The 27,813-nt window shown below is 36.9% G+C and overlaps 1 protein-coding gene across 1 annotated transcript in view; it reads left to right on the top strand.

The window, feature by feature from the left end:
- The window catches only part of LOC111142230 (thyrotropin releasing hormone degrading enzyme), a 380,019-nt gene that overhangs the window by 337,901 nt on the left and 14,305 nt on the right, over positions 1-27,813 (top strand). The window contains exons 13-15 of the mRNA XM_022495269.1: positions 2,353-2,500; positions 4,373-4,470; positions 4,942-5,049. Coding sequence (XP_022350977.1) covers positions 2,353-2,500; positions 4,373-4,470; positions 4,942-5,049 — 354 coding nt within the window. The remainder of the gene's footprint in view (positions 1-2,352; positions 2,501-4,372; positions 4,471-4,941; positions 5,050-27,813) is intronic.

Genomic DNA, 27,813 nt, shown 5'->3' with positions numbered 1-27,813 from the left:
TCAGTACAAGATTTCCAAGGTCACCCTGAATGATTCACTTCAGGGAAAATGAGTTTTGAGGAGCTAATGGACAAGGTCTAACCTTGGCAGTGATGAGCATTCACATGACCATACCTAAATACCAAAAAAATGGGTATTATAATCTATCCCAGAAAGTAGAGGAAAGCATGGACTTTTGGTGAACAGTTAGCAATTTTTTCCATAAGGACTCAAAACAGAACTTGCTTTCTTTCCCTATTTAATGAATACTTTCCTTGGCTTGTCATTATTTGGAACTTCTGTCATTATTTGGAAGTAGGACTCTGGAGATGGGCATCCAGATTTGCCACTATGAGCTAGGTGATTCTGTCAGGGTACTCAATCTTGAGACATATTTCTCTTTATCTAAAGAATGAGCAAAATATTCTCTGTGCTATTTACCTCATAAATTGCTTTTTTTTTTTTTTTTTACACTCTGTCAGATATCTTCTAAAAAACCTAGATCCAAGCCCTGCCTCTCAGACTTACACATATTGAACAACTGAAGAATGGGGAATGAAAGAAATTACAAATTTTTTTTTCAAATTTTTGAACAAATAAAGTATGACCGTATTATTGTAATACTTGTTGCAGTTTAAATTGTATACAAGAAGGTTAGGATAAAAGGTTTTGGGGCTAAAAAAGAGGTCTTCTTTTTCAAACTTCTTATTTTGTAGATAAGGAATGTGAAGCTTGGCAAGATGAATTTGCTTAACTCTATGGGAAGCAATAGTAGTTCCCAGCTCTTTCTCAAACCCAAGTCTCTTCCATAACATTATTTGTCATCTTCTTTAGTCATATCTCCTACAAAGCACAAGTCATTGAATTATGCCATGAGTGAACTAAAATCATTAGAGTGACACACATCTGTGTTTTAAAAACGTCTTCAGAATTGGTTTTTCTTTTCTTTTTTTTTTTTTTTAAAGATTTTATTTATTTATTTGAGAGAGAATGAGTGAGAGAGAGCATGAGAGAGGAGAAGGTCGGAGGGAGAAGCAGACTCCCCAAGGAGTTGGGAGCCCGATGTGGGACTCGATCCTGGAAGTCCAGGATCATCACCTGAGCTGAAGACAGTCGCTCAACCAACTGAGCCACCCAGGCGCCCCCAGAATTGGTTTTTCTTACAGAAATCTGAACATGGCCACAAGTTTACCATAGAGTAACTTTTGCTTGTCAGACTGTGTAAGAATTAGATAATCTGGCAAACTTATTTTAGGTGAAGACGAGACAGAGCTTTGCTCCCTGCCTGTCCACCTCTACCAAGGACAAAATAAAAGGTCCATCTAATTTTGTGATGTTACAAAAGAACATCAGTGCGAAAGGTAGATAAAGGAGATAAGCAGGCTTTGGTCGCTTTCATATTTAGCTGGTTCCCATGTTAGAAGTCTGCATTCAGTTGATCATTCTTGTAAAATAAAAAAAAATCCAGCAAAACACATAGTGTCACAATGTGTATGCATTAGGGACATCGAGGCTAAGACAGACTACCTTTTAATGTACTGTGGATTGTCATTTTTAATGCTTTGATTTGCAAGGATTTTATATGCAGTTTCCTGGAGAGTAGAGATATACACTTCTTTTAGGATCCTTTTTGGACATACCCTCTTTAAATGTGTGCAGCGCGTGTTCAGATCATTTTTTAAAAAGCTACAGTTTCATATTCTCCAAGGAATCTGACATTGGTCCCCAAGGTGACACAGCATCTATTTTGAAAGAAAAATAATACATGGGAAGAGCCGGTTCTTTCAACTTGTTTGGAATCTGGACTCTATTAAAATCTAACTGAGATTTTCATAGGTGTTTTGGAAACCATTTCTTTCAAGCTGTTCAAATTGTAGTATGACACAGATACAGTCACAACTATAAGTTGCCTCTTTAGTTTGATTGTTTTTTTGAAAACAATGTGTAGTAAATATTATTACACAGAACTACATGAAGAGCAAAGAGAATGCATTGAGAAACGGAAATTGCATTTCAGTAATCAATTATTTTCAATTACATGTGACCTCGGAAGAGTTTCTGTGAAGGAAAATACCTAGAGTCGATTTTATTCAAATTCCGGAATTCTTTCCTTTTAAAAAAATATGCATTCTGATATTTTTGTGTATGTAAATTTTTAACTCTCTAACTCTGTATGTATTAAGGCACATGGCTTCCTAAGTAGGACTATATTTAAAAAGTGAGTAATTTTATTTTTATAGCACTGAGTATGACTTCTTTATACTGTGATGAATCTTGCTTTCTGCCTTTTATTTGCATAAGTAAAATCTTCACTTTTGCATCATCATGTATATTTTCTGCATATAATTAACATGAACTTTTTTGACTGTGCAGAGCCGGCTACTTGCCTCAGCATATCCCCCTGGAGATTATCAGATACCTGTCTGAGGAGAAGGATTTTCTTCCTTGGCATGCTGCCAGTCGAGCTCTTTATCCCCTTGATAAATTACTGGACCGCATGGAGAAATACAATGTCTTCAATGTAAAAAGACCTATTTTCTTCTTTCTTATTTTCAGATGATGAACTGTTTTCTCATTATCCACTTTATGCAACTGATCCAGAGTTATTTGTGTTTCTTCTTCTAATTTGTATTATCATTTTTGTCCTGATTTTCTGTGCAACACTGATGACAATTACTTGAAGAAGAAATGGAATCTGAGCTACTTTTTATTCTGGCCTAAAAGTGTCAATTAAGCTTAAATGCCTCAGAATTTGAGAACAAATATACATGGCAAATCCTTAAAGTTCAAACTTACTTTCCAAGAGTTAAAGGGCTCTGTGTTCACAAAGGACTTAACCTGGGTGGAGGGATCCCAAAGATCTTAACAGAATATAGACAGTTTCAGTAAAGATTCTTAGTCATTATTTTTATCCAAAAGGGCATAGTGAATTCAATTCACTTCCTTAATTAACAAGGATAAGATCAACATTGAGGCGAGAGCCCATTCATAATTGGGTCCAAGGGGATACAGGAGAGCAAACAGTAGATAATCCAAATAGACACAAAGACATGACAAACATTCCAAAATGTTACCTGACCAGATTTCCTAAGCTGAAGTCTGGTAAACCAACACTGCATGGCGGATACCACCTAATCTAATTTAATAACCATTTTGAATAAGATTAAGTATGGCTAATGAGCTTCTGATTCCTAAATTTCTTAACGCCAGTGAGGCTTTGCATAGGAGACTATGTCTCTTTGCCTTCTATTACCTTCGAGCCCTATTTGGTCCCCCTCAGTTATTTTAGGAGTCTGCCCTGTGTTTTATAAAATCCTCCTACGTCTTATGACCCATGGGCTCTGCTAATTAACCTCCACATTTGGAATTACTCGAGACTAGATTCCCATGACATGAAGTATGTTTCTGGCCCCCTCTACATTGTCTGATGACCATCAGAGTTGCTTCTTGTTTCCTTATTCCAAGTCTGCATGCCAATACCTCTGTTTTCATATATTTTTTAAAACTGGAATGATCCTGGCTTGACTGTTCGTTGTCATTAGTTTGATCTAATCCCTGACAACGACATGCAAAAAAATGGGTCGTTATAGTTCTGGTGTAACTTTTATCGGCTAGAGAAAGACTTACCACACTTCTCTTTTCTCCTTAACAGAGACACTGCCATGTTAAGCTTCTGTAAAAGTAAAATACATTTTTGTATATATTTGTACTTTGGAATAGTATTTCATGCCAGACACCTCAATTTCAGTAAAAGTTAAGAATTGCTTTTATTGTAATTTCGATGCTTTCATTTCTTTGACAAAATTCAAGGGCCACATTAAAGTGAGGAGAGCATATTTTATATCGCTGCTAATATTTAAATATATCATTAGCTCAATGGATTTTGACTTTGAAATGCCATATTTTTTACTGAAGAGTGTTCTGTGTATCTCAGATTCAACAGTGCTAGGCTATCAGCTGGGCTTACATCACAGCTTTTCTTTAAATGTGCTCTGTTGACATGAACTGCATAAATGTTAGGTGCTTATTTTCCACAAGCTATGTCTACATACATTTGTATATTTGTGTGCATGGGTGTCATTGTCGCTGTTCCTCAGTGTCCTTGTTTCGCTACCAAAATTTTCATCTAAAATATTGAATAGTGCAAATTACTTAATCATTCAATAGGAAGTAAAGAGTAGACTTCTACCATTGCAACTGTATTTTATCCTTATTTTCTATATTTGAAACACTGAGCTGGAGAAAATTAGAGCCTTTACCATGGCCATCTTTTTACTGATATTTTAAAGTAGGTGCATTTAGAAAATATTTTAATCGTATTATGTAACTGTAATTATCATCATGGAGAGGTTTGAAACTGACATCCTCTTTATTTCCCCTAACCCCCATTTAGGAATATATTTTAAAGCAAGTTGCAACCACGTACATCAAGCTTGGATGGCCAAAAAACAATTTTAATGGATCTCTTGTTCAAGCATCCTACCAACATGAGTACTGTTTTATTTTCCTATTTGCCTCTTTTCCCCCAGAGCTGTACAATAACATACAACTAGTACCATTGCGACTTCAGCAGCATGAGATGATCTTTCTTTCATTCTGCATCTTTCATTTCCCTTTGCTGGGAGGCCTGCAGATGGATAGCACAGTTTCCCCTACCTGGTACTGAGAACAAAAGCATATCCTTGCCATGCTTCAATGTAAGATCTGCCATTACTGGTAAAAGGGAGATTTGAACCCCGCCCCTGCCCAACTGTATTACTGTTCCAGAGAAGACTTGTGACTTGTATTATCCTGAACTTCTCCTCTGCCTAACCATCTCCTCCTCAGCAAAATAGGATTTCTGTATCTGGAAATTAATTTTGTGCTGATTATTTACTTATCTACTGCTTATGCAATGAGGAACCCTTCCTCTCCAGATAGTAACACTGCTTTTTCATTGTTTTTCCTTTTGATGGTACCTAGAGAACTCCGGAGAGAAGTTATAATGCTAGCGTGCAGTTTTGGCAACAAACATTGTCACCAACAGGCATCGACACTTATTTCAGATTGGATTTCCAGCAACAGGAACAGGTAAGTGGAACCAAATCCTGTATTTCTGATATGATTTAATACTGCTTTCAGATTCTCAGCTGATGCATTGCATTTATCAACGGGAGGAAAACAAGACAAGGAGAAAACACTGTGAAACTGTGTTTCAGGTTCATCGCTTACGAGGCGATCACATAAAAGCCACAATAGACTTTCCCCTGGAGTGTTTTGTAGAGTTTTAAATTAACTTTCTTAATCTAGGCTCTTATTCTTCATACATAGGGTGCCAGCTTATTTTGAATTTGGGTAGTTTGCTATTCCGTTAGAATAAAATAATTTTATGTAGGCCAGATTCTAAGGTTCTTTATAAAGGTTGTGGTATTTATTTATAAAACAACTGCAAGCGTATGATACAGTAAAACAGTATAACGTATGTTAATATTAAAAACCAGAAACCAAAAAGGTTATAGAAAAATATCTACTCTTTTAGTGACCCTTGACAGAGACCTTAAACTTGTATCTTATCTTGGAATTTCACAATACAGGATTTTAATACATAATGTCATGTTAAAATTGTTTAATAGAATTACCTTTGATAAAAATATTATACTAAATATCACTTGTTAATGTTAATGATGTTTTAATATTGAATATTAGGCATAAAAATTGAAGATCATGATCTTTTCACTACAGTTTTTTAAACCTTCTTAGGTATTTTTATATTTCCAAAGACCTTTATGTTCCATTTCTTATTACACTTTGGGCAACTTAGAATCACTCCTCCCAGTCTTTGGCCCCTGTGTTAAGGCAAGCCTGATGGGAAAGTTGAGGAGCTGCGGGACAGTTTATTCAGATGGTGCTAGTTTGCGTGCCTGCATTGAACCGTGGGCTTGTCCCCAGCTGAGTGGCTGGGATGACTCACGGGAATCAGAGAAAGGGACTTGTTCTAGGCAAATATAGAGAACCACAGAGTGTAATTTGTTCCTACTTAAGGAACAAATCGATTGTTGTCTGGTCAAAAGTTACTTAGGTTTAAATGTAGTAGTTAACTGACTCCAGAGCAAAGCACAGCTATCCTGCTTCACAAATCTGTGAGAGATCTTTCACTGCATTGCTAAGTAATTTGTCACCTTTTTAACCATTGTCCAGTTTGCTCTTTAAGTTAACCGTTTCTGGGTTTACCCTGAGCTAAGACGGAAAATATTTTATCACTATCCTCTCTCAGTTGATCCATTATGTACTCAAAGACAGCAGTTAAATTTGTCACGGGTCTTTTCTAGAACTAAAAGTGTTCTCATTTATTAACTTTTACCAATGATTATCCTTTTTGCTAAGTCTTCTGAGACCTATTACATCAAACTTGAAAATGTTATAATAAAAGCTTTGTTTTCCTTTTTTCTACCACCTCCTTCAGTTCTACCACATGTATTTAAGGGATGAACACATAAAAATTTACCCAAAACCAATACACCCAAAATTGTATTAGGATACCTGATCATAAATGCATATGAGAAAAAAAGTAAAATATATTATTTAAAGATCGTGGTCTCTGCCACTTTGTTTTTTATTTGATTGGTCTTGTGTGTGTTTGATTCCTCTTGCTGCAGACACATGCCTTTTCTCAGACCTGACAGTTGCTTTTTAGCCCATAAAAGTACAGCTATTGGGAAAATGCTATTTTTTAAATAATTCGTTTATTTAACCAGATTTTACTGAGCAATTCTCAATACCAGCTGGTGGCCAGGAAGCAAAGAGAAGAGGGAGAGCTCAAAATTAGAGAATGCATCTCTATAAACAAAGAGTCTGTTCTTTGAAGCAAGAGCTCAGCACATGACAGTGTGAAGCAAGAAGGGAGGGCTCTGCTTTGGGGGAATCACATTCATCCTCAAGAGGATGAGCAGGATCCTGCTGGGACTAGGAGGGCAGGCGGAGACCTGGGCAGGTGCATGAATACTTAAGTCAGGGGTGGGGAGTGCAGGGGGCGTGGATGGGGTTTCCAGGCAGAGGGAAGGTACACAGATTGATGTTTAGTTGAACGAGTGTAGTAAATTTCGGTCTGTGAATTTGAACAACCCGTCACATCCAAAATTCCCTTATACATGGAAGTTTATGCATGAGGTATCAGTTCATTTCGGTTTTGATAACTCTGCCACTTATTTATGGCAAGATAACTAAACTTGGGTCCAATACTTGAAGGTTCTTTCATTCTTTCCTTCATCATTTGTATGTTCTCCTCCTTTGCTTTCTTCTGTAACTGGCTAAGTAAACACGCGAAGTGGAACTAACACTGTGTTTCTAAGATTTGCCCAACCAGCCATAGGACGTGTCCCTGCATACACAAGGGACTTCTCGCAGTGAGGGTACAGGGCACTCTCTGAGCTACCTGTGTGTGAGGACCAGAGATTTAACCTGTATTTTTTTTTTTTTCAGTGACAGCTTAATAATAAAACAATGTGTGATCATGTAGTTGTTTCTGAGATTAACTTTCTTAAATCAAGTCAGTAAAGGGGAGGGGAGGGTTTCTTTTTAAATGTGCCTGAAGCAACACACCAGTCAGTTGCATTTGTTTGCTTGTTTTTTGTCTCACAGGACCCTTAAAAATCATCTGTAAGAAAAGCCTCCCAAGGTAATGCAATAGGATACTTACAAAATGGTTTGGGAGATGCTGTGTATGTATGCTAATAAATTTAAAGGACAGTGAGTCATGGAAGTTCGCAGGGATTGCAAATCTGGGGTGCTGTGCTTTTTTTTTTTTTTAAGGATTTTATTTATTTATTTAATTGACAGAGAGAGAGAGAGAGAGGGAGAGAGAACGAACACAAGCAGGGGGAGTGGGAGAGGGAGAAGCAGGCTTCCTGCTGAGCAGGGAGCCTGATGGGGCTCTATCCCAGGACGCTTGATGACTGAGCCACCCAGGCGTCTCTGTGCTATTTTACAGCCGGATCTTGATATGCTGGGGAGATAGGTCCAAGGGCCAGGTGGGATTCAGGAGGATCGAATGGATATGAAAGTTGGTATAGGGAAAGGTAATGGAACCAAAAAGTGCATTGCAAAGCTAGAGACAGTAGCAGCAGAGAGAGAAAAACTCAAGAATTCCAGTGAATGATAAATTGAATGAGTCCACATGTTAATATATTCAAATGCTGCAGCGTGTTGAATTGTAATGGTGATGTCATGCATCAAAAGGGATGAGCTACATTCAGGTCTTGTTAGGCTGTGGTTTGGGGACTGAGTTCAGCAGAACACCACATCTCAGAAAAGAGACAAATTGCCAAGCATTCAGTAGAGAACAATACAAATGATAAAAAAGATCTTGAACACATGAGCTGCAAGAGGAGGTTTGGGAAATGGTTTTTTATGAGACCTGAAAATATCACTCTAAAAAAAAGACATAGAGAAGATGATAGCCTTTTGTAAGTATAAAAAATGTAATAAAAGGGACAGAAATTGGTTTCCTCACTGATTAGCACAAATAAACAAGAAATAATAGGCATAAGCTTCACTGAGTAAAATATAGGGATTATATTATTACTGTAGGTGAATTATTATTTGAAGATTTCGTATTAAAACACTATTGAGATTGTACAATCAACTATACAGAGATCACAATATGGTATAATGGGGTTTTTTTTAATAAACAATTTATTCTGAAATTAAATGTGTGTCAATAGTAACACAGCCTCTTAATTTTGTGATAATGTATTATTTTTCAAATAATGTTAAAAGATACAATTTAAAGCTTTAAGCCAATATGGAACAAAGATTTAAAGTATTTAATTTTTAAAAAGTATTCAGTAGATACTGATATCCATTCCCTAGTAGATTAATTTATAACTGGTATCATCACTCTACTTGAAAAATATCCTGAAACAGTGGGATACCTTCTACATTATGAGAGATCAAAAATGTATATTGCATTGAAATGAATTGGAAATCATTTTGAAAATGGAAAAATTAAGGTCCTTCCATACTAAAAATTTTAAGTAGAGGACCATCTCTGGAACTTAGTGACATACATAACACATAAACTTCACTACTCATGCAATTCATTATAATGTTACTGGTAGTATTGTCTTTAATGATGATCATAATGAAAGATATATTTATTTATTGAGTGGTTGGTACGTTACAGGCATTGGACCAACTGCTTTTAGTGCACGATCTCCTCGTTTTTATTTCATTTTTATAGACGACAAATCCAAAACTCTCAAAGGTTATACAATTTGCCAAGATTATGTGACAGCAGGCAGTGGATCTGGGCTTCCTTTCCCAGGCTGCCTGCTCTTCTAACCCAACCGCATGTGACGCTGAGGAGGAATATCAAATTACCATATATTGGTAATATATGTTTGTTCAGAAATGATTTAAAAAAGAAGAAAGGAAAAAGACACCCACCAGAACTTAAATACTCTCTGCACTGAGTACAAGCCATAGTTGAATGCAGGTTGTGCTCACGACATAAGCTCGTGGTTCTCGCCTCTGGTCACATGTAAGAATCACTGGGAGGGCCTGTGAAACAGGTTGCTATACCCCACCCCCAGAGTTCTGTTTCAGTAGGTTGAATGGGGCCCAAGAATTTGTATTCAAGACAACTTCCCGTGTGATGCTGCTGCTGCTGGTCTGGGGACCACTCTTTGGGAACCACTGATGTAGGGAAAGGCTACTGTCATCAAAGACACCAGTGATCAAAATGCAGCTGGGCCACTCACTGACCTGAGGAAAACCACTTGGTTTCATCATCTGAAAAATGGCAGTCATAAGACTAACCAAACAAGTCATAAGCATTAGACAAAAATGCCTATTTATTATTTGGCTTTTATAGGAAATCATAAACTTGAATCATCTTTGGAGCTGGCCTTCTACTTGTTTTGACCATACAGGTGGGTGCTGGGAGTTTGGAATGGGGGAGTAGGAATAAGTAGAGAATAGAGCAGTACAGAACATGTATAGAATGCCTTCATTATCAGATCTCTGTAAGTCAAGGGGTTATAAGCACGTGACCTGTAACATAGACTATACACAAACTATTACCATAGAGATTGTCAAACAGGAGCATGGGATGTTTACCCTTTTCCTCCTGCTTTAAGAAATACTGCCTGGCTTGGCCTCCAGGCCAATGTTTCTTTTTCCTCCCTCCTCTTCACCTGCTGGTCATGTCCCTCCATCAGCCATAGCTCATTGTATCTCACAGGTAAAGAGCTCCAGTTCAGCTCCCTTCCTTTGTGTCTCTCTCTGCCCATCAGTGTTCACTTTCCTTCTGTGAGAACACAAAGGAGGACAGACAAAAGGCTCTTTTTGCTATAGTCTGTGTATCTGGTTCAGAAACCTCATGTATTCTTCCCCTAAAAACATGGATCCTAACTTATTATCCATGTTCCCAAGTTATTATGGTCCTATGCCCCTTGTTCTGTACACTGCTTTTTGTATTCTTCTTACTATGAGCTGTCCTACTATAAATTTTCACAGGCTGAAGTTATACCAGCCAGACCAGCCGTTTTCATGCTCAGCTTCCAGCATATGCATTTCTCAGACAAGTGAAGTTAGCAGGGAGTCTTTAGGGAGTAAGGGGAAGGACAGGGCTGCCCATAACTCCCTGGGTTGGTGTGAGGAATTAGGTTTGCTCCTAATTGTAATGGTGATGTCATTAGACATCTGGGTTGTCATTAGACAGCTGTGGCTTTAGATGAGTCTGTGTTTACTCCACGTCCCCCACCCCCCGCCCCGCCGTTTCTAAAGCAAGGGCATTACTCCCAAATCTCCAGGGCTTATATTAGATATAACAGTCCAAAATTTCGTACTCCCTGTCCATGAACATAAATCATACAACTTCCTCATGATTTGTCCACTTTTGGTTCTCTTTCAATATTATGCTGCAGTTGCTTGGTTATTATACAGTGTAAAGGGTGTGTTTTCATTTATTCACCTATTCAGTAAGTGTGTATCGAGCAGCTAAGACATGTCAGCGCTGTGCTGGACACTTGGAAGGCAAAGTTCTTTCATTCAACTAGTGCCTGCCCCTGCTACTTACTTGGCATTGAGAATATGTGGTTCATGCCCTGACATACCTTAAAGACTTATGGTGGAAGCAGGGAGAGAGTGCAGGAGGGAAACGGAAATTGTTCAGATAAACACACACCAAAAAATGAAACTCAGAAAAGTGCAACCAAGAAGTCTGGGGTGTTCTGAGAGAATGTCATGGGAATTGGACTAGATCAGAGAGACCAGAGGAAAACTTCCAGCCCTGAGAGCTAGTGGTGAAAATGAAGAGGACATATTTGAGCATGACCGAAGAAGGAAGAGAAAGAGGAGTTAATGATCGTTTGAATATAAATGGTAAATAAGGAAGGGATTAATGACAGTCCACTAGAATAATCCAGTAGAGCTCAAACGTTTATACATACGTATAGCCAAAGATAACATTTTCTAGTCTCTATCCAGAACTCTTCATCATACATGTAAATAATTGGAAGGTTTTACCTTTCAGCATATTATAAATAGACATTTTTTTAAAACAAAATTCTTTCAAACCCCTAAATCTATCCAATGGAATTGAAACACCCTAGCTACTTATACCCACCATTGGCCATTTAAAAATATGAATTATGTTCTTCCTTAACTCTCCAATTTTATATTATTCTTTTCTCCTCCCGCAAATTATATTCTAATATATTTTTGCTAGAGAATCCTTTTTGGATCACCCTATCATACTTTTCTGCAATAGGAAATATATACATACAGACACATACACATGTCAGTTCATGTTTCTTCGTGTCATAAAATCTTATGTTAATTTTTTTCAAAATTAAGTTTTCATTACAATGGTTACTTGTATATAATTGATTAACATAATACATAAATTACACAAATACAACTCTTAACATAAATACAAACTCTGGTAAGTAATTTCCAAACATAAAAATTGTTAAATATAAACGTTTAAAATTGAGATTAGCTTTTTTCCCCAACCAGTTTATATATTCACAGACAAATATTACTTTCGGCTAGAATGAGAAGAGCTTCACCATCAATTCTATTTGATTTTTATGTTAAAGAACTGAGCAACTTTATACATAAAAATAAGTAGACAGGAATGGAAGGTATTTTGTTATAGCAGTGTGACATAGTTCTTTTGTCTTTCCAAGTGTTGTGCCAAAAATTACATAGTAATCTATCACCACAATTTTTAAATTATCACCTGACAACTTGATTAGGCCTTTCTTCAATTCTGATGGAAGCAAAGAATTTAAAAAAATTGAAAACTCATTTTCTAGATATCAACACCAATGTTTAGAATTTTTATTTGATATTGCAGTACAGTGTACTCTCAGAAGATACGAGATGAGTGAATGAGAAATATACCTTTCTCCTGGAAAGTGAGGGAAAATGAGAGAAGGGTTTATGAAGAGAGAAGTATCCATAGGAAAGCTTAGATTGTGAAATTTGGTTGTTGTCAAAGTACCCTTTAGATATTCTTTAAGAAGTCTTTCCTTACTCCCAGAGATAGAAATGCCTGTGTCTGGGGGTAAGGAAGGCCATGACACTAGGGGTGGGTGGAAATGGAAAGAATGAGTGATGGATTAGATGGTTTAGAGAGAGAGTGTAACAAGGAGAGCAAAAGCAAAGAATTGAGAAATCACAATGTTGAATCGTTGGGTATCATCCAGACATGAGTTGTGGTCCTTGAAGCTTAACATTCACAGCGTCTTCTGAAACTTGTTTTATTCCCTCTGCCAATGTTCATATTTTTAAATTTATTATTAATCCTTTTCCCTTGAGTACAAAGAATTTTATCTATTTGAAGATAGAGATCTATCTATAGCTATAAATATCTAAAAACAGTGGATAGTCTAAAAATATGTCTGGACTTTCTTCTTATAAATATGTCCCCAGAAACCTGTACAATTCTTAAAACTTATTTCTCCTTAAAAAAACCCCACTATTTCCACTCTATCTTACCTTACAAAATAGGCAGTTTATATTTTAGTTTCAGAATAGTTTTCATGATTTTCTCATACATCTTTAAAAACTTAAAGCATTGTTTTTCTACGTTAAACCAAACCTGCTTTTACAAGTCATGTATCTCTTTAACTCCTAACACCTGGGCTATAAACTGTTCTTTTTTTTCATCAGAATATCAGAACTTACTTCATTTTTAATTTCTAAGAGTTTAGGAAGGATGCTGTAAAAGGTAGTCCTGTTCTCAGTAGACTATGTTGAGAAACTTAAAACTCGCTGACCTCTACTCTGAGTCATTCACATTTTTACTTGCATGTGAGATAACACAGCATCATGGACTGTCATTTTTTGCCTTATTTTTCACTGTCCACAGTTGGGGCCCTGTTAATAGAGAACTTCAGGCAATCTCTACCCTGAACATTCTTCATAACAGACCCACTGAGGTGAGGGGGAAAATATAGTGAATTGCCTATTGGAATGTTTGTAAGCCTGATTTTTTTTTTTTAAGTACTTGCAGCTAGTTTTCCCTAATGCAAATTGGAGCACACATATTTTTTACTTTTATCATATACTTGGAAAATAAACCTTAAGGGGTAGTCACCTCCCTTCCATTATCTTTCTGCCCTAGGAATTGTGTATTTCAGTAGTTTCGGCCAGTCACCTGGTTATGAATGGTTGCCTGTGTAACCCTAGCCCAGGCATTTAAAAGTTGCTCATGAAAATATTTAAAGTAGAAAGTGGTATGGGAACCTCTGGAATAATTCACAATTGTCATCAAAATTATCACTGTCATTAACATCTTATCAATTTATCCCTCTGTAGTTCTTCAAAGCTAAGACTTATTTAATACGCTACACCCTTCCCTCATTGTGACCTATGCAGTGTTCCAGGGCCATGTTTCTCTGTCCACCCTTGGATAATGGGGTATCTGGTTATGAGTCCACTTGGTGTTTAACTTTCAGCTTTATTTCTAAAATAAAATAGTATTGCACATTTCTTCCATAGTAATATATCTCCTTAATCTAACCAAAGTTAACTGAGACTCCTACACTACTTGATTCATGTACTAAATACATCTTGAGCCTCTGTCACATTTCAGGCATCATACTAAAAGACACCAGATATCCAATGATGAACAAAAGGACAGTTTCTGCCTTCCTAGAGCTTACAGTCCATTGGGGTAGATGGAGACTAATCAGAAGTCATACAAACACTTTGAGATTTTAACTGTATTAAGAAGCCAGAAGGGAGATTTCTAAGAAAAGGACAGTTTGACCGGACAGTGAGATTGACACACCTGCAGAGTGACCACTGACTCGAGGCCTACAGGAAAAATACACATTCATCAGGCAGAGCAATTTGTCCCTCCCCCCCCAAAAAAAACAGTGTGCAAGAATAGCCTTCTTTCTGAATATCATTTCTCAAGATTAAAGTCTTGGTCCTTTCCAAAGGCATAACTATTTAGGCAGAATCTATACTAACCCAAGGACATCCTTTGGAAGTCTTGCAATTTTTTTTTCAGCTAATCATGTTTGTTTTGTTTTTATTTGCTGAGAAGAACAAAAATCCCAGTTAATTGATTATGCACCTTCATCAAATCTTTAGGGAACCGCTCTTCTAAAAGAGTATGCTATCAAACAAAAATGTTTTGGAAAATCTATGTAGAAGAAAGATAATATATGAAGTGTAGTAAGTGTGCTTGCTATCTGAATTTATCCTATTGTGAATTCCTTTGTCAAAGTAGAAATCTGCTTCATAACCAGTGATGCTGTGTGATTTGCCATTTGTGGAAGTAGAGGTCATCTGTTAAGGTTACTCAAGTAATGGCGACACCTGTATGCAGAAGAGGGTTGTAGTAGCTCTCTTTTCCAAAGCTGCTCTGGAATCACAGTGAGAGTTCCACTTTTCCTTGCCATTAGGAGAATTCGATACATGCTGGCTTAGTTCAGTCCATCATGGAATAAATATTTGACTAAATGACCTACTTGAGGCACTAACTAATCTGGATGTATTTTTTTAATTTACTTCTTGGTGTAGCAGAGACTTTGATTGCCTCGAGAGCTAATATAACTTCAGTAAGTGCATATTTCTATTCATTTTCATATAATCATATTTAGCTTCTAATCTAAATACACTAACAATTTTATATTCTAATTTAAAATGCAGAAATAATCCTACATTTGTTTTCTTTTTCGTGACACTTTTGGCGTTTTCCTGACATTTTACTTTAAAAAAAAAATCTATTACAACCATGCATAGAAGCAAATAGTCAATAGTATTTTTTTAAGGTATTTTAATTTTTACAGAAGCATGCTTTTGAAGGTGACTTGATTTAATTTAACTGTTTTTCTTTTCAGTGTAATTGGTTTTTCCCCCATTTCTGCCAATAGTAATTTTCCTATCATGTTAGTATTGTTTGGTTGCATGATATTATACCAACTTCAGGCATAACACTATTGAACTTTTGTGTCATCTATCAAAAGATATGCTTATTGATTAGTTATAGAATAGCTCTATTTTAACCGGCTGACTGTTTGTCACAGTACGAGTGCTAAGTGAATATGGATTTCCATGGGCAACACAGGGAGCAATGTTGATTAACTCACAGTAGTGATCACTATTATTTACTAAGCCAGAGCAGGAACACCAATAAAAATATTTGCAGCTTCCAAAACATTCTTACTTACTCACAGATAGTGGATTGTAGTAATGGATTCAGATTCAGGTTTATGGTAACAGTTACCAACCACTATAAAGAAGAAATTTCCCCCACATTTTCCAATGCACTGAGAAGATTCCTTCAGCAACATTAGAAACATAGCCTTTTTGTTTATTTTTCCCTCCAAGATTAAGACTTAGGACTGATTCTATACACGTAATTCATTCTAGATCAAACTGAAAATGAAAATAATTCAGGTTTGTCTTTCTAATGATAGTGTGATAATGTTTACTTAATATTGTGATAACGTTGGTGGAGAATGCTCTGCAAGTATCAAATATTGTTTTATGATATATATACCTATCTTAAATTTTGTGAGATATATATATATATATATGTATATGCACATCTCTCTATCTATATATCTTAAAATATCTACAAATGAGAAAGAAGGTTAATGACTTGTAATCACAGGAAAAATAAAACCACATGCATGCACTGTAGTGGGTTGAAAAGTGGCCTCTAAAAGATATGTCTAAATCCTAAATGCAATCTGTTAATATGGCCTTATTTGGAAATACAGTCTTTGCAATGAACTCATGTGGATTTAGGGTAAACTCTAAATCCCATGATGATGGTACTCACAACAGACAGAAGAGAAGACGGAGAGAGCCACAGAGGGAAGCTCATGTGACCACAGAGGTAGAAACTGAAGTAATGGGTTTGCAAACCAGGGCATGCCAAGGATTGCTGGAGGCACAGGAACTAGAAGAGAGGCATAGAGCAGATTCTGCAGAGCCTCGGGAAGCAAGCAATCCTGCTGACACCTTGACTTTAGACTTCTGGCCACGGGAACTGGGAAGGAATAAATTTCTGTTGTTTTAAGCCATCAAGTTTATGGGAATTTGTTATGGCAGCCTAGTACCTCCTATTCAAAATTTGGTTTATAATCAACGTTTTGCTTTTTCTTTCTTTGATAGAATATCAAGGGTCACTACAGATAGCAAGTTCAACTTTTTTTTTTTTTTTAAAGATTTTATTTATTTATCTGACAGACAGAGATCACAGGCAGGCAGAGAGACAGGCAGAGAGAGGAAGGGAAGCAGGCTCCCTGCTGAGCAGAGAGCCCGATGCGGGGCTCCATCCCGGGACCCTGGGATCATGACCTGAGCCGAAGGCAGAGGCTTTAACCCACTGAGCCACCCAGGCACCCCGCAAGTTCAACTTTTAACTTTCACTCACTTCTTCCTGCTCTTAAGATTTTCATCAAGAATGAGCTACTGAGAAGCCAGTTCTTATTTCTCACAAAAATTCAACAAAACTACCATCATCAGTGCTCATGAAATTATTTTTGTAAATGTGTAAAAAAAAATATGGGAGTGCTCATTGCTATGAAAATAGAATAATTATGTAGAGATAGCTCCTAAAATTCACAGCGAAGAACCTATGCTCATGTTTTAGGATCCCTTCTAAATATTTTGAAAGAGCCTCTTCTTTTTTCTTTTTCATGATTTGGGATTCTTTTTATAGTTAAAAAATCAAATAGAAAAAAATTTTCGTGACTTTTATTTTATTTTCATATATATACATAAAATAAACATTGCTTGTTGTATTCTGCAGTATAGAATGCAGACATCCAATATACACTCTACTTTGTTCTCTTCATACACGTCAGTGCTATAGCCAGTACCTGCCAGTTACAAGTATATGTGCATATATACATTTGTTATTTCAGAAAAATCATAAAACTGGTGTTTTTCTTAGATATGTGTTTTTCTTAGATTTATCATCTTCCAATGCAAAATATGCCTTTTGCCTTATTTTATAACTTTGTCATTTGCACTTGCGATTGCCCTTTCCTCCAGAACCCAGATTGTCAGGGTTTTTCCCCCCAATAATTTTCTGTTACCTTATATAACAGGAATAAATTATCATTAACTATTTTTAATTATCAGATTTAATTATATCTATCCTTATTCCTTAAAACACACACATACACATATATGAAGTTTCCTGTGGATGTCACTGCTTTTTCACAGGAGGGTCAAAGTGAAACCATAGAACATATAGGATTTGATATAAATAAGAATATTTTTCTATCTTTAGAAAGTACTGTATTTTTTGTGTGTGTAGTGAATCTGCCAGTTAAATCTCTGAAAACCTGACAATTACATGTTGGTTAGGGTGTACACACACACACACACACACACACACACACACACACACACACACAGTAGAATTTACTTTGGCCAAAGTAAAATCTATTTTTAGTTGGGGACCTTGCTAGTGAGAAAAATACATTACTTACTGCCTCCACATCACAGCTTAGTGGTTATCCTAAAAAATTAACTGAATTGCTGTAGTTGATTCTTCCCAGGCTGGAGAAACAGTCTTGTTAACCTCAGTGACCTTGACAGTGCATTAGAAATGAAAGTAAACCGCATTTGCACAGGCCCTCTCATTTATAGCAGTAGTATTTTGATGGATACAATAAAATCTATGTAATTTTCAACCTTTCTATGAAGAATACAAAAGACAATGAGTGTTGCTATAAATTATGCCTGGGCAATAAGAGTTATTTGTCAAGGTGGAGCCCAATGTCATCAGGTAGGGTTTTTATAAACACTCAGGCCTGGGTCATGATTTGAATGAGAACAGAGCTTATGAATTGGATTGCTGATGTTACCAATGTGTCATTCCCATCATTATCTTGTGTCTTCATAGTCAGTCATAATTGGGCATATTTTGCTTTGGCAGATGATAAATCTAATCTTGTGTCTTCACGTACTGATTCCTAATCATTGTGATTCGGACATCACCATCATATGTATGTATGTAAATTTAGATTTCTTATCCCAGCAGGCCCTTAGCTTTACAGTGCTATGGCCAGAGCCCAATGAAAGAAATGTAAATATCACAGATCAAGACAGAGCGTGTTCCTTGAGAAGCCAAGGATAATGGGCACCTGGTAATCAGGAAACAATCTTATCTCTAACACAGGCATCTATAAATAGGGCAATTTATCATGCATTTCACAACGTCTACTACAACTGTATACCTCTTAAGTTTTAAATGATGCTATGCTCTTAGAACTATTTATACTAGCAGGCTGCTGCCCACTGTTTCAGAGTGAGTCATCAGAGACATCTTAATTTTTCTACTTTTGTTATAAAGCAGTTTGATTTTTTTGAGCTCTCACGGGTATAATTGATTCTGGATGTCATAAGGGTTCTGAGTTGTAAAATGTTAAATAACAATGTTCTAGGCTTTTCAGTGGAGTGGTTACAGTCCAGGACAAAGAAACAGTTTAAACAAGTCAAGTCACGAATTCTCTATTCTCTAATTGTTTGCTTTTTTTTTCCTTTTACCTTTTTATAGCTCTTTGTCATTGCCTGTCTTTGTCATCATCATGCTGAATGTTTGGGCCTCTCTGTACATTTCTCACTTGTGTTCTTTTTTCTACCTTTTCTTTGATGTCTCCTTCTTTTTATCCTCTTTTGGTAATGTTGACTGGGCCACCTGGGTTCTTACATTTTTGTGCTTTAGCAATTATATTTTATAGAGTGGTCTTATAGCCTAAATATTTACACTCACCGTCTCTCTTCCTTCCTACCCAGTAGAAATAATAGCTGTTTTATATATGGGACTTAAAAGTTTAAAATGTAATGTCCTGTATATTATTTCAGGTTAAAGAAAGTGAAAGTCTCACTTAAGGGAGTGCTATTATCTTAAAATACAGTCTTTTGATAAACTCCAGATAGTAGCAATTAAGATGAGGCCCCCTTCAGCAATCCTTTTTCCTTTCATATGGAAAGAGTGGCATATGACTCTTTACAAATATGCAAAATTCAAACCTAAAGAGGTATTGATCATTTCAGAACACAACAATTTTAAATACAGTTGGTCTGTTATCCACCTGGTTTATCCACCTCTATTCCAAAGGGCTACAAAGTCTAGTTTTGAACAGCCTTTTCCTTCATTCCAAGGTTTTAGTATTCCTTTTGTTATGCTCAAGTTTCAGTGGGAATGAGCAGGCGCTGTGTGGTCACAAGTGAGAGAAGCTTCTGGAAACAGAGCAGCCCCAGCTGCTGCCCCACAGGTGCCCGGCCCACAGCCTTACGGCCTCATGTTCTTTCCACCGGTCACCGATGCACCATGCACGGGGGATTCTTGGCTAGGGGCCTTGTAGAGATACTATAAAACAATGCTGCTTCCGGGTGCCAGGTTTTTTATGAGTTTGGTGGGTGTTTGATTGACAAGCATACCAGTGAAATTAGGTAGGATTATAAAACTGTTTTATCATAATGCCTTAATGTATTGTCAGTCATGATTTTTATTTCTCATTCACTTGTGGTGAGGTTGTCTGAAAACTTTATTTCTGCTTTCTTTTTAGTCCTGTACACTTTTGGGAAAGATTTGTTTGCTCCTTCATACTACTAATAATAGTAATAATAAAAATAATGAGGAGGAATGTCATTACAACAAATTGAGACAATTTTCTGTGTACCCAGCACTTGGCTATGCGAGGCATTTAGATAACGCCCATACTGAGCTCCAGATATGTACTGGGCACTGCGCTACACCCTTGCTAAACATGATTTCACTTAATCATTGAAAAAACCGAAAGAATGGTTTTCCCCATTTTCCAGATGAGGAAACTGATCCTCAGGTGCAAAAAGTCACATGTTCTTTTGAAACAGCTTTAAGTTTTTATTCCACACAGCTTCTTGGGAGCAGCTAAGGGACAAAGGAATGGAGATAGAATGAAAGATGGCCGTAGGAGTTACTATGACCAGGGTCAAACTTTGTAAATGCAGGTTATTTTTCAGTCTGATATTTTAATGTCAATGATTGCCCTGAAAGAAATAAGGGTACTAATACTTATAAGGTCAAACAAGACCTAGAGTATTGATGAGGAAGCCTCAACCAAAGCTGTCTTTTAACTTTTAGACTAGGCAAGGGATCTTTCAAATGAATGAATTAACTGCAAATTAATTAAAATTAATTAAATAGTAGGCCACACACTAAATTAATGTGTAGTGCCACCGAAAGAAACAGGCGCTCTTAGAGAGGCTAGTGATTTAAGAAACTTTTTTCATTGTCTTTGAAAATAATTAAATCTGCATTTCAATGTTAATACAATCACTAATGAAAAGAATCTTATACTAACAGAACAGGAAGGGACTTTGGAACTCATGTATGTTAGACCTGTCCAATTAGGATGAAAAATGAAGCCCAAAGCAATGACCTTGACTTGCCTGGTCCTAGAGGCAGTTATTGGCCAAATTAGGTCCACTGAGAACCTGCTTAAAAATAGACCCCTATCATGATTAAGCATGAAAATTTATATTTTAAAATAGTACTATTTTTTTTTTTCCCTTTGGCCTGTATAATTTCCTTTGGGAGATATTTTAGCTGAATCATCAGAATTGTTTCTACATATTATTCAATAGCATTTTTCTATATTGGAATATGTTTTACTCTAATAGTAATAGAATTTTGTCTTTATAAATGAAATTATAGTTCAATTATCTTATTTCCAAAGTAATTGTCAAATTTATTTAGTGATTAAATTCAAAATATATGCATTACAAAAAGAAAGACTAGTTAACTGTAATCCCTCAACTCAGAAGCAAATGTTAATATTTTCTTGTTTTTTTCTTTTAGATTTCTAACATAAACATTATTTTTTTCACTTAATATAGTGGTATTATGTATATGTTATATTCATCCTTAATAATATATTTCATATATTAAATAATGTATTTTATCATATCATTAAATATTAATCTATGACATCTCATTCTCTGTTGCTATTTCTATCTTGAACCAGTCCCTGATTGTTATTTTAGATGTGTCCTGGTATTTTACCTTAAAAAACACCTGTAACAAAAAAAACTTTTATAGCAAAATCTTCAGAAATTTATCTAATTATTTATATGAATTTATCAACCTACTTCACAAATTTCCATTTAAAAACTAAAATATCAATTTACTGAGATTCAAGATACTAGTCCCATTCCACCATCATTATTTAACTCCGTAAAAAAAAAATTTTCTAAATTTTTCTAAATTTAAAAAAATTCCTCTATTTTTCCACCTACTAAATGTTTTTAACCTCTACCCCAAAGTATTTCTTTTTTTTTTTTTTTTTTTTTAAATTTTATTTTTCATAAACATATAATATCTTTTTATCCCCAGGGGTACAGGTCTGTGAATCGCCAGGTTTACACACTTCACAGCACTCACCATAGCACATACCCTCCCCAATGTCCATAATCCCACCCCCCCACACCCCCCCATTAACCCTCAGTTTGTTTTGTGAGATTAAGAGTCACTTATGGTTTGTCTCCCTCCCAATCCCATCTTGTTTCATTTACTCTTCTCCTACCCCCTTAACCCCCCATGTTGCATCTCCTCTCCCTCATATCAGGGAGATCATATGATAGTTGTCTTTCTCCGATTGACTTATTTCGCTAAGCATGATACCCTCTAGTTCCATCCACGTCGTCGCAAAAGGCAAGATTTCATTTCTTTTGATGGCTGCATAGTATTCCATTGAGTATATATACCACATCTTCTTTATCCATTCGTCTGTTGATGGACATCTAGGTTCTTTCCATAGTTTGGCTATTGTAGACATTGCTGCTATAAACATTCGGGTGCACGTGCCCCTTTGGATCACTACGTTTGTATCTTTAGGGTAAATACCCAGCAGTGCAATTGCTGGGTCATAGGGTAGTTCTATTTTCAACATTTTGAGGAACCTCCATGCTGTTTTCCAGAGTGGTTGCACCAGCTTGCATTCCCACCAACAGTGTAGGAGGGTTCCCCTTTCTCCGCATCCTCGCCAGCATCTGTCATTTCCTGACTTGCTAATTTTAGCCATTCTGACTGGTGTGAGGTGGTATCTCATTGTGGTTTTGATTTGTATTTCCCTGATGCCGAGTGATGTGGAGCACTTTTTCATGTGTCTGTTGGCCATCTGGATGTCTTCTTTGCAGAAATGTCTGTTCATGTCTTCTGCCCATTTCTTGATTGGATTATTTGTTCTTTGGGTGTTGAGTTTGCTAAGTTCTTTATAGATTTTGGACACTAGCCCTTTATCCGATATGTCATTTGCAAATATCTTCTCCCATTCTGTCAGTTGTCTTTTGGTTTTGTTAACTGTTTCCTTTGCTGTGCAAAAGCTTTTGATCTTGATGAAATCCCAATAGTTCATTTTTGCCCTTGCTTCCCTTGCCTTTGGCGATGTTCCTAGGAAGATGTTGCTGCGGCTGAGGTCGAAGAGGTTGCTGCCTGTGTTCTCCTCAAGGATTTTGATGGATTCCTTTCTCACATTGAGATCCTTCATCCATTTTGAGTCTATTTTCGTGTGTGGTGTAAGGAAATGATCCAATTTCATTTTTCTGCATGTGGCTGTCCAATTTTCCCAACACCATTTGTTGAAGAGGCTGTCTTTTTTCCATTGGATATTCTTTCCTGCTTTGTCGAAGATTAGTTGACCATAGAGTTGAGGGTCTATTTCTGGGCTCTCTATTCTGTTCCATTGATCTATGTGTCTGTTTTTGTGCCAGTACCATGCTGTCTTGATGATGACAGCTTTGTAATAGAGCTTGAAGTCTGGAATTGTGATGCCACCAACTTTGGCTTTCTTTTTCAATATTGCTTTGGCTATTCGAGGTCTTTTCTGGTTCCATATAAATTTTAGGATTATTTGTTCCATTTCTTTGAAAAATATGGATGGTACTTTGATAGGAATTGCATTAAATGTGTAGATTGCTTTAGGTAGCATAGACATTTTCACAATATTTATTCTTCCAATCCAGGAGCATGGAACATTTTTCCATTTCTTTGTGTCTTCCTCAATTTCTTTCATGAGTACTTTATAGTTTTCTGTGTATAGATTCTTAGTCTCTTTGGTTAGATTTATTCCTAGGTATCTTATAGTTTTGGGTGCAATTGTAAATGGGATGGACTCCTTAATTTCTCTTTCTTCTGTCTTGTTGTTGGTGTAGGGGAATGCAACTGATTTCTGGGCATTGATTTTATATCCTGACACTTTACTGAATTCCTGTACAAGTTCTAGCAGTTTTGGAGTGGAGTCTTTTGGGTTTTCCACATATAGTATCATATCATCTGCAAAGAGTGATAGTTTGACTTCTTCTTTGCCAATTTGGATGCCTTTAATTTCCTTTTGTTGTCTGATTGCTGAGGCTAGGACTTCTAGTACTATGTTGAATAGCAGTGGTGATAACGGACATCCCTGCCGTGTTCCTGACCTTAGCGGAAAAGCTTTCAGTTTTTCTCCATTGAGAATGATATTTGCGGTGGGTTTTTCATAGATGGCTTTGATAATATTGAGGTATGTGCCCTCTATCCCTACACTTTGAAGAGTTTTGATCAGGAAGGGATGCTGTACTTTGTCAAATGCTTTTTCAGCATCTATGGAGAGTATCATATGGTTCTTGTTCTTTCTTTTATTAATGTGTTGTATCACATTGATTGATTTGTGGATGTTGAACCAACCTTGCAGCCCTGGAATAAATCCCACTTGGTCATGGTGAATAATCCTTTTAATGTACTGTTGAATCCTATTGGCTAGTATTTTGGCGAGAATTTTTGCATCTGTGTTCATCAAGGATATTGGTCTGTAGTTCTCTTTTTTGATGGGATCCTTGTCTGGTTTGGGGATCAAGGTGATGCTGGCCTCATAAAATGAGTTTGGAAGTTTTCCTTCCATTTCTATTTTTTGGAACAGTTTCAGGAGAATAGGAATTAGTTCTTCTTTAAATGTTTGGTAGAATTCCCCCGGGAAGCCATCTGGCCCTGGGCTTTTGTTTGTTTGGAGATTTTTGATGACTGTTTCAATCTCCTTACTGGTTATGGGTCTGTTCAGGTTTTCTATTTCTTCCTGGTTCAGTTGTGGTAGTTTATATGTCTCTAGGAATGTATCCATTTCTTCCAGATTGTCAAATTTGTTGGCGTAGAGTTGCTCATAGTATGTTCTTATAATTGTCTGTATTTCTTTGGTGTTCGTTGTGATCTCTCCTCTTTCATTCATGATTTTATTTATTTGGGTCCTTTCTCTTTTCTTTTTGATAAGTCTGGCCAGGGGTTTATTGATCTTATTAATTCTTTCAAAGAACCAGCTCCTAGTTTCGTTGATTTGTTCTATTGTTTTTTTGGTTTCTATTTCATTGATTTCTGCTCTGATCTTTATGATTTCTCTTCTCCTGCTGGGTTTAGGGTTTCTTTCTTGTTCTTTCTCTAGCTCTTTTAGGTGTAGGGTTAGGTTGTGTACCTGAGACCTTTCTTGTTTCTTGAGAAAGGCTTGTACCGCTATATATTTTCCTCTCAGGACTGCCTTTGTTGTGTCCCACAGATTTTGAACCATTGTGTTTTCATTATCATTTGTTTCCATGAATTTTTTCAACTCTTCTTTAATTTCCTGGTTGACCCATTCATTCTTTAGAAGGATGCTGTTTAGTCTCCATGTAATTGGGTTCTTTCCAAATTTCCTCTTGTGATTGAGTTCTAGCTTTAGAGCATTGTGGTCTGAAAATATGCAGGGAATGATTCCAATCTTTTGATAACGGTTGAGACCTGATTTAGGACCGAGAATATGATCTATTCTGGAGAATGTTCCATGTGCACTAGAGAAGAATGTGTATTCTGTTGCTTTGGGATGAAATGTTCTGAATATATCTGTGATGTCCATCTGGTCCAGTGTGTCATTTAAGGCCTTGATTTCCTTGTTGATCTTTTGCTTGGATGATCTGTCCATTTCAGTGAGGGGAGTGTTAAAGTCCCCTACGATTATTGTATTATTGTCGATGTGTTTCTTTAATTTTGTTATTAATTGGTTTATATAGTTGGCTGCTCCCACGTTAGGGGCATAGATATTTAAAATTGTTAGATCTTCTTGTTGGACAGTTCCTTTGAGTATGATATAGTGTCCTTCCTCATCTCTTATTATAGTCTTTGGCTTAAAATCTAATTGATCTGATATAAGGATTGCCACTCCTGCTTTTTTCTGATGTCCATTAGCATGGTAAATTCTTTTCCACCCCCTCACTTTAAATCTGGAGGTGTCTTCAGGTTTAAGATGAGTTTCTTGTAGGCAACATATAGATGGGTTTTGTTTTTTTATCCATTCTGATACCCTGTGTCTTTTGATTGGGGCATTTAGCCCATTAACATTCAGGGTAAGTATTGAGAGATATGAATTTAGTGCCATTGTATTGCCTGTAAGGTGACTGTTATTGTATATTGTGTCTGTTCCTTTCTGATCTACTACTTTTAGGGTCTCTCTTTGCTTAGAGGACCCCTTTCAATATTTCCTGTAGAGCTGGTTTGGTACTTGCAAATTCTTTCAGTTTTTGTTTGTCCTGGAAGCTTTTAATCTCTCCTTCTATTTTCAATGATAGCCTAGCTGGATATAGTATTCTTGGCTGCATGTTTTTCTCGTTTAGTACTCTGAATATATCATGCCAGCTCTTTCTGGCCTGCCAGGTCTCTGTGGATAAGTCTGCTGCCAATCTAATATTTTTACCATTGTACGTTACAGACTTCTTTTCCCGGGCTGCTTTCAGGATCTTCTCTTTGTCACTAAGACTTGTAAATTTTACTATTAGGTGACGGGGTGTGGACCTATTCTTATTGATTTTGAGGGGGGTTCTCTGAATCTCCTGGATTTTGATGCTTGTTCCCTTTGCCATATTGGGGAAATTCTCTCCAATAATTCTCTCCAATATACCTTCTGCTCCCCTCTCTGTTTCCTCTTCTTCTGGAATCCCAATTATTCTAATGTTGTTTCGTCTTATGGTGTCACTTATCTCTCGAATTCTCCCCTCATGGTCCAGTAGCTGTTTGTCCCTCTTTTGCTCAGCTTCTTTATTCTCTGTCATTTGGTCTTCTATATCGCTAATTCTTTCTTCTGCCTCATTTATCCTAGCAGTGAGAGCCTCCATTTTTGATTGCACCTCATTAATAGCTTTTTTGATTTCAACTTGGTTAGATTTTAGTTCTTTTATTTCTCCAGAAAGGGCTTTTATATCTCCCGAGAGGGTTTCTCTAATATCTTCCATTCCTTTTTCAAGCCCGGCTAGAACCTTGAGAATCGTCATTCTAAACTCTAGATCTGACATATTACCAATGTCTGTATTGATTAGGTCCCTAGCTTTTGGTACTGCCTCTTGTTCTTTTTTTTGTGGTGAATTTTTCCGCCTTGTCATTTTGTCCAGATAAGAGTAGATGAAGGAGCAAGTAAAATACTAAAAGGGTGGCAACAACCCCAGGAAAATATGCTTTAGCCAAATCAGAAGAGATCCCAAATCGTGAGGGGGAGAAAGGGGATAAAAAGAGGTTCAGAAAGAAGGAAAAAAAAAAAAAAAAAAAAAAAAAAGAAAAAAAAAAAAAAAAAAAGAAAGAAACAATTAAAAAAAGAAAACCAATAAAGAAAAAAATATAAAAAGGAAAAATATATATATATATATATTAGATAAACTAGTTAAAAAACGTTAAAAAATAAAGGGTAAAAGTTAAAAAAATTTAGCAGAAGAAGAAAAATAAATTGAAAAAGAAAAAGAAAAAGAAAAAAAATTAAATTAACTGCAAGGCTAAAGAATCATGGGGAGAAAGCCATGAGTTCCGTGCTTTGCTTTCTCCTCCTTTGGAATTCCGCTGCTCTCCTTGGTATTGAAACTGTACTCCTTGGTAGGTGAACTTGGTCCTGGCTGGGCTTCTTGTTGATCTTCTGGGGGAGGGGCCTGTTGTAGTGATTCTCAAGTGTCTTTGCCCCGGGCGGAGTTGCACCGCCCTTACCAGGGGCCGGGCTGAGTAATCCGCTCGGGTTTGCTTTCGGGAGCTTTTGTTCCCTGAGCGCTTTCCGTAGAGTTCCGGAGGGCGGGAATGAAAATGGCGGCCTCCCGGTCTCCGGCCCGGAGGAGCCGAGAGGCCGGGGCCCCACTCCTCAGTGCGCCCTCAGAGAACAGCGCCGATTTACTCCCGTCACCCTGCCTCCGGCCGTGCTCCGAGCTGACCGAGCCTGCGACCGGTTCAAGGTAACCCCGAGCTTAGAGCTTACTCCTCGGTTCTGTCTCTGTAGCCGGCTTCCCCGTTCTAATACCTGTAAGCTCTGCGACACTCAGACACCCCCGATCCTTCTGTGACCCTGCGGGACCTGAGGC

This window comes from Enhydra lutris, unplaced genomic scaffold (assembly GCF_002288905.1).
Source record: "Enhydra lutris kenyoni isolate GAN:26980312 unplaced genomic scaffold, ASM228890v2 scaffoldscaffold7, whole genome shotgun sequence".
Taxonomy (NCBI): domain Eukaryota; kingdom Metazoa; phylum Chordata; class Mammalia; order Carnivora; family Mustelidae; genus Enhydra; species Enhydra lutris.
This window is presented reverse-complemented; position numbering and strand designations above follow the sequence as displayed.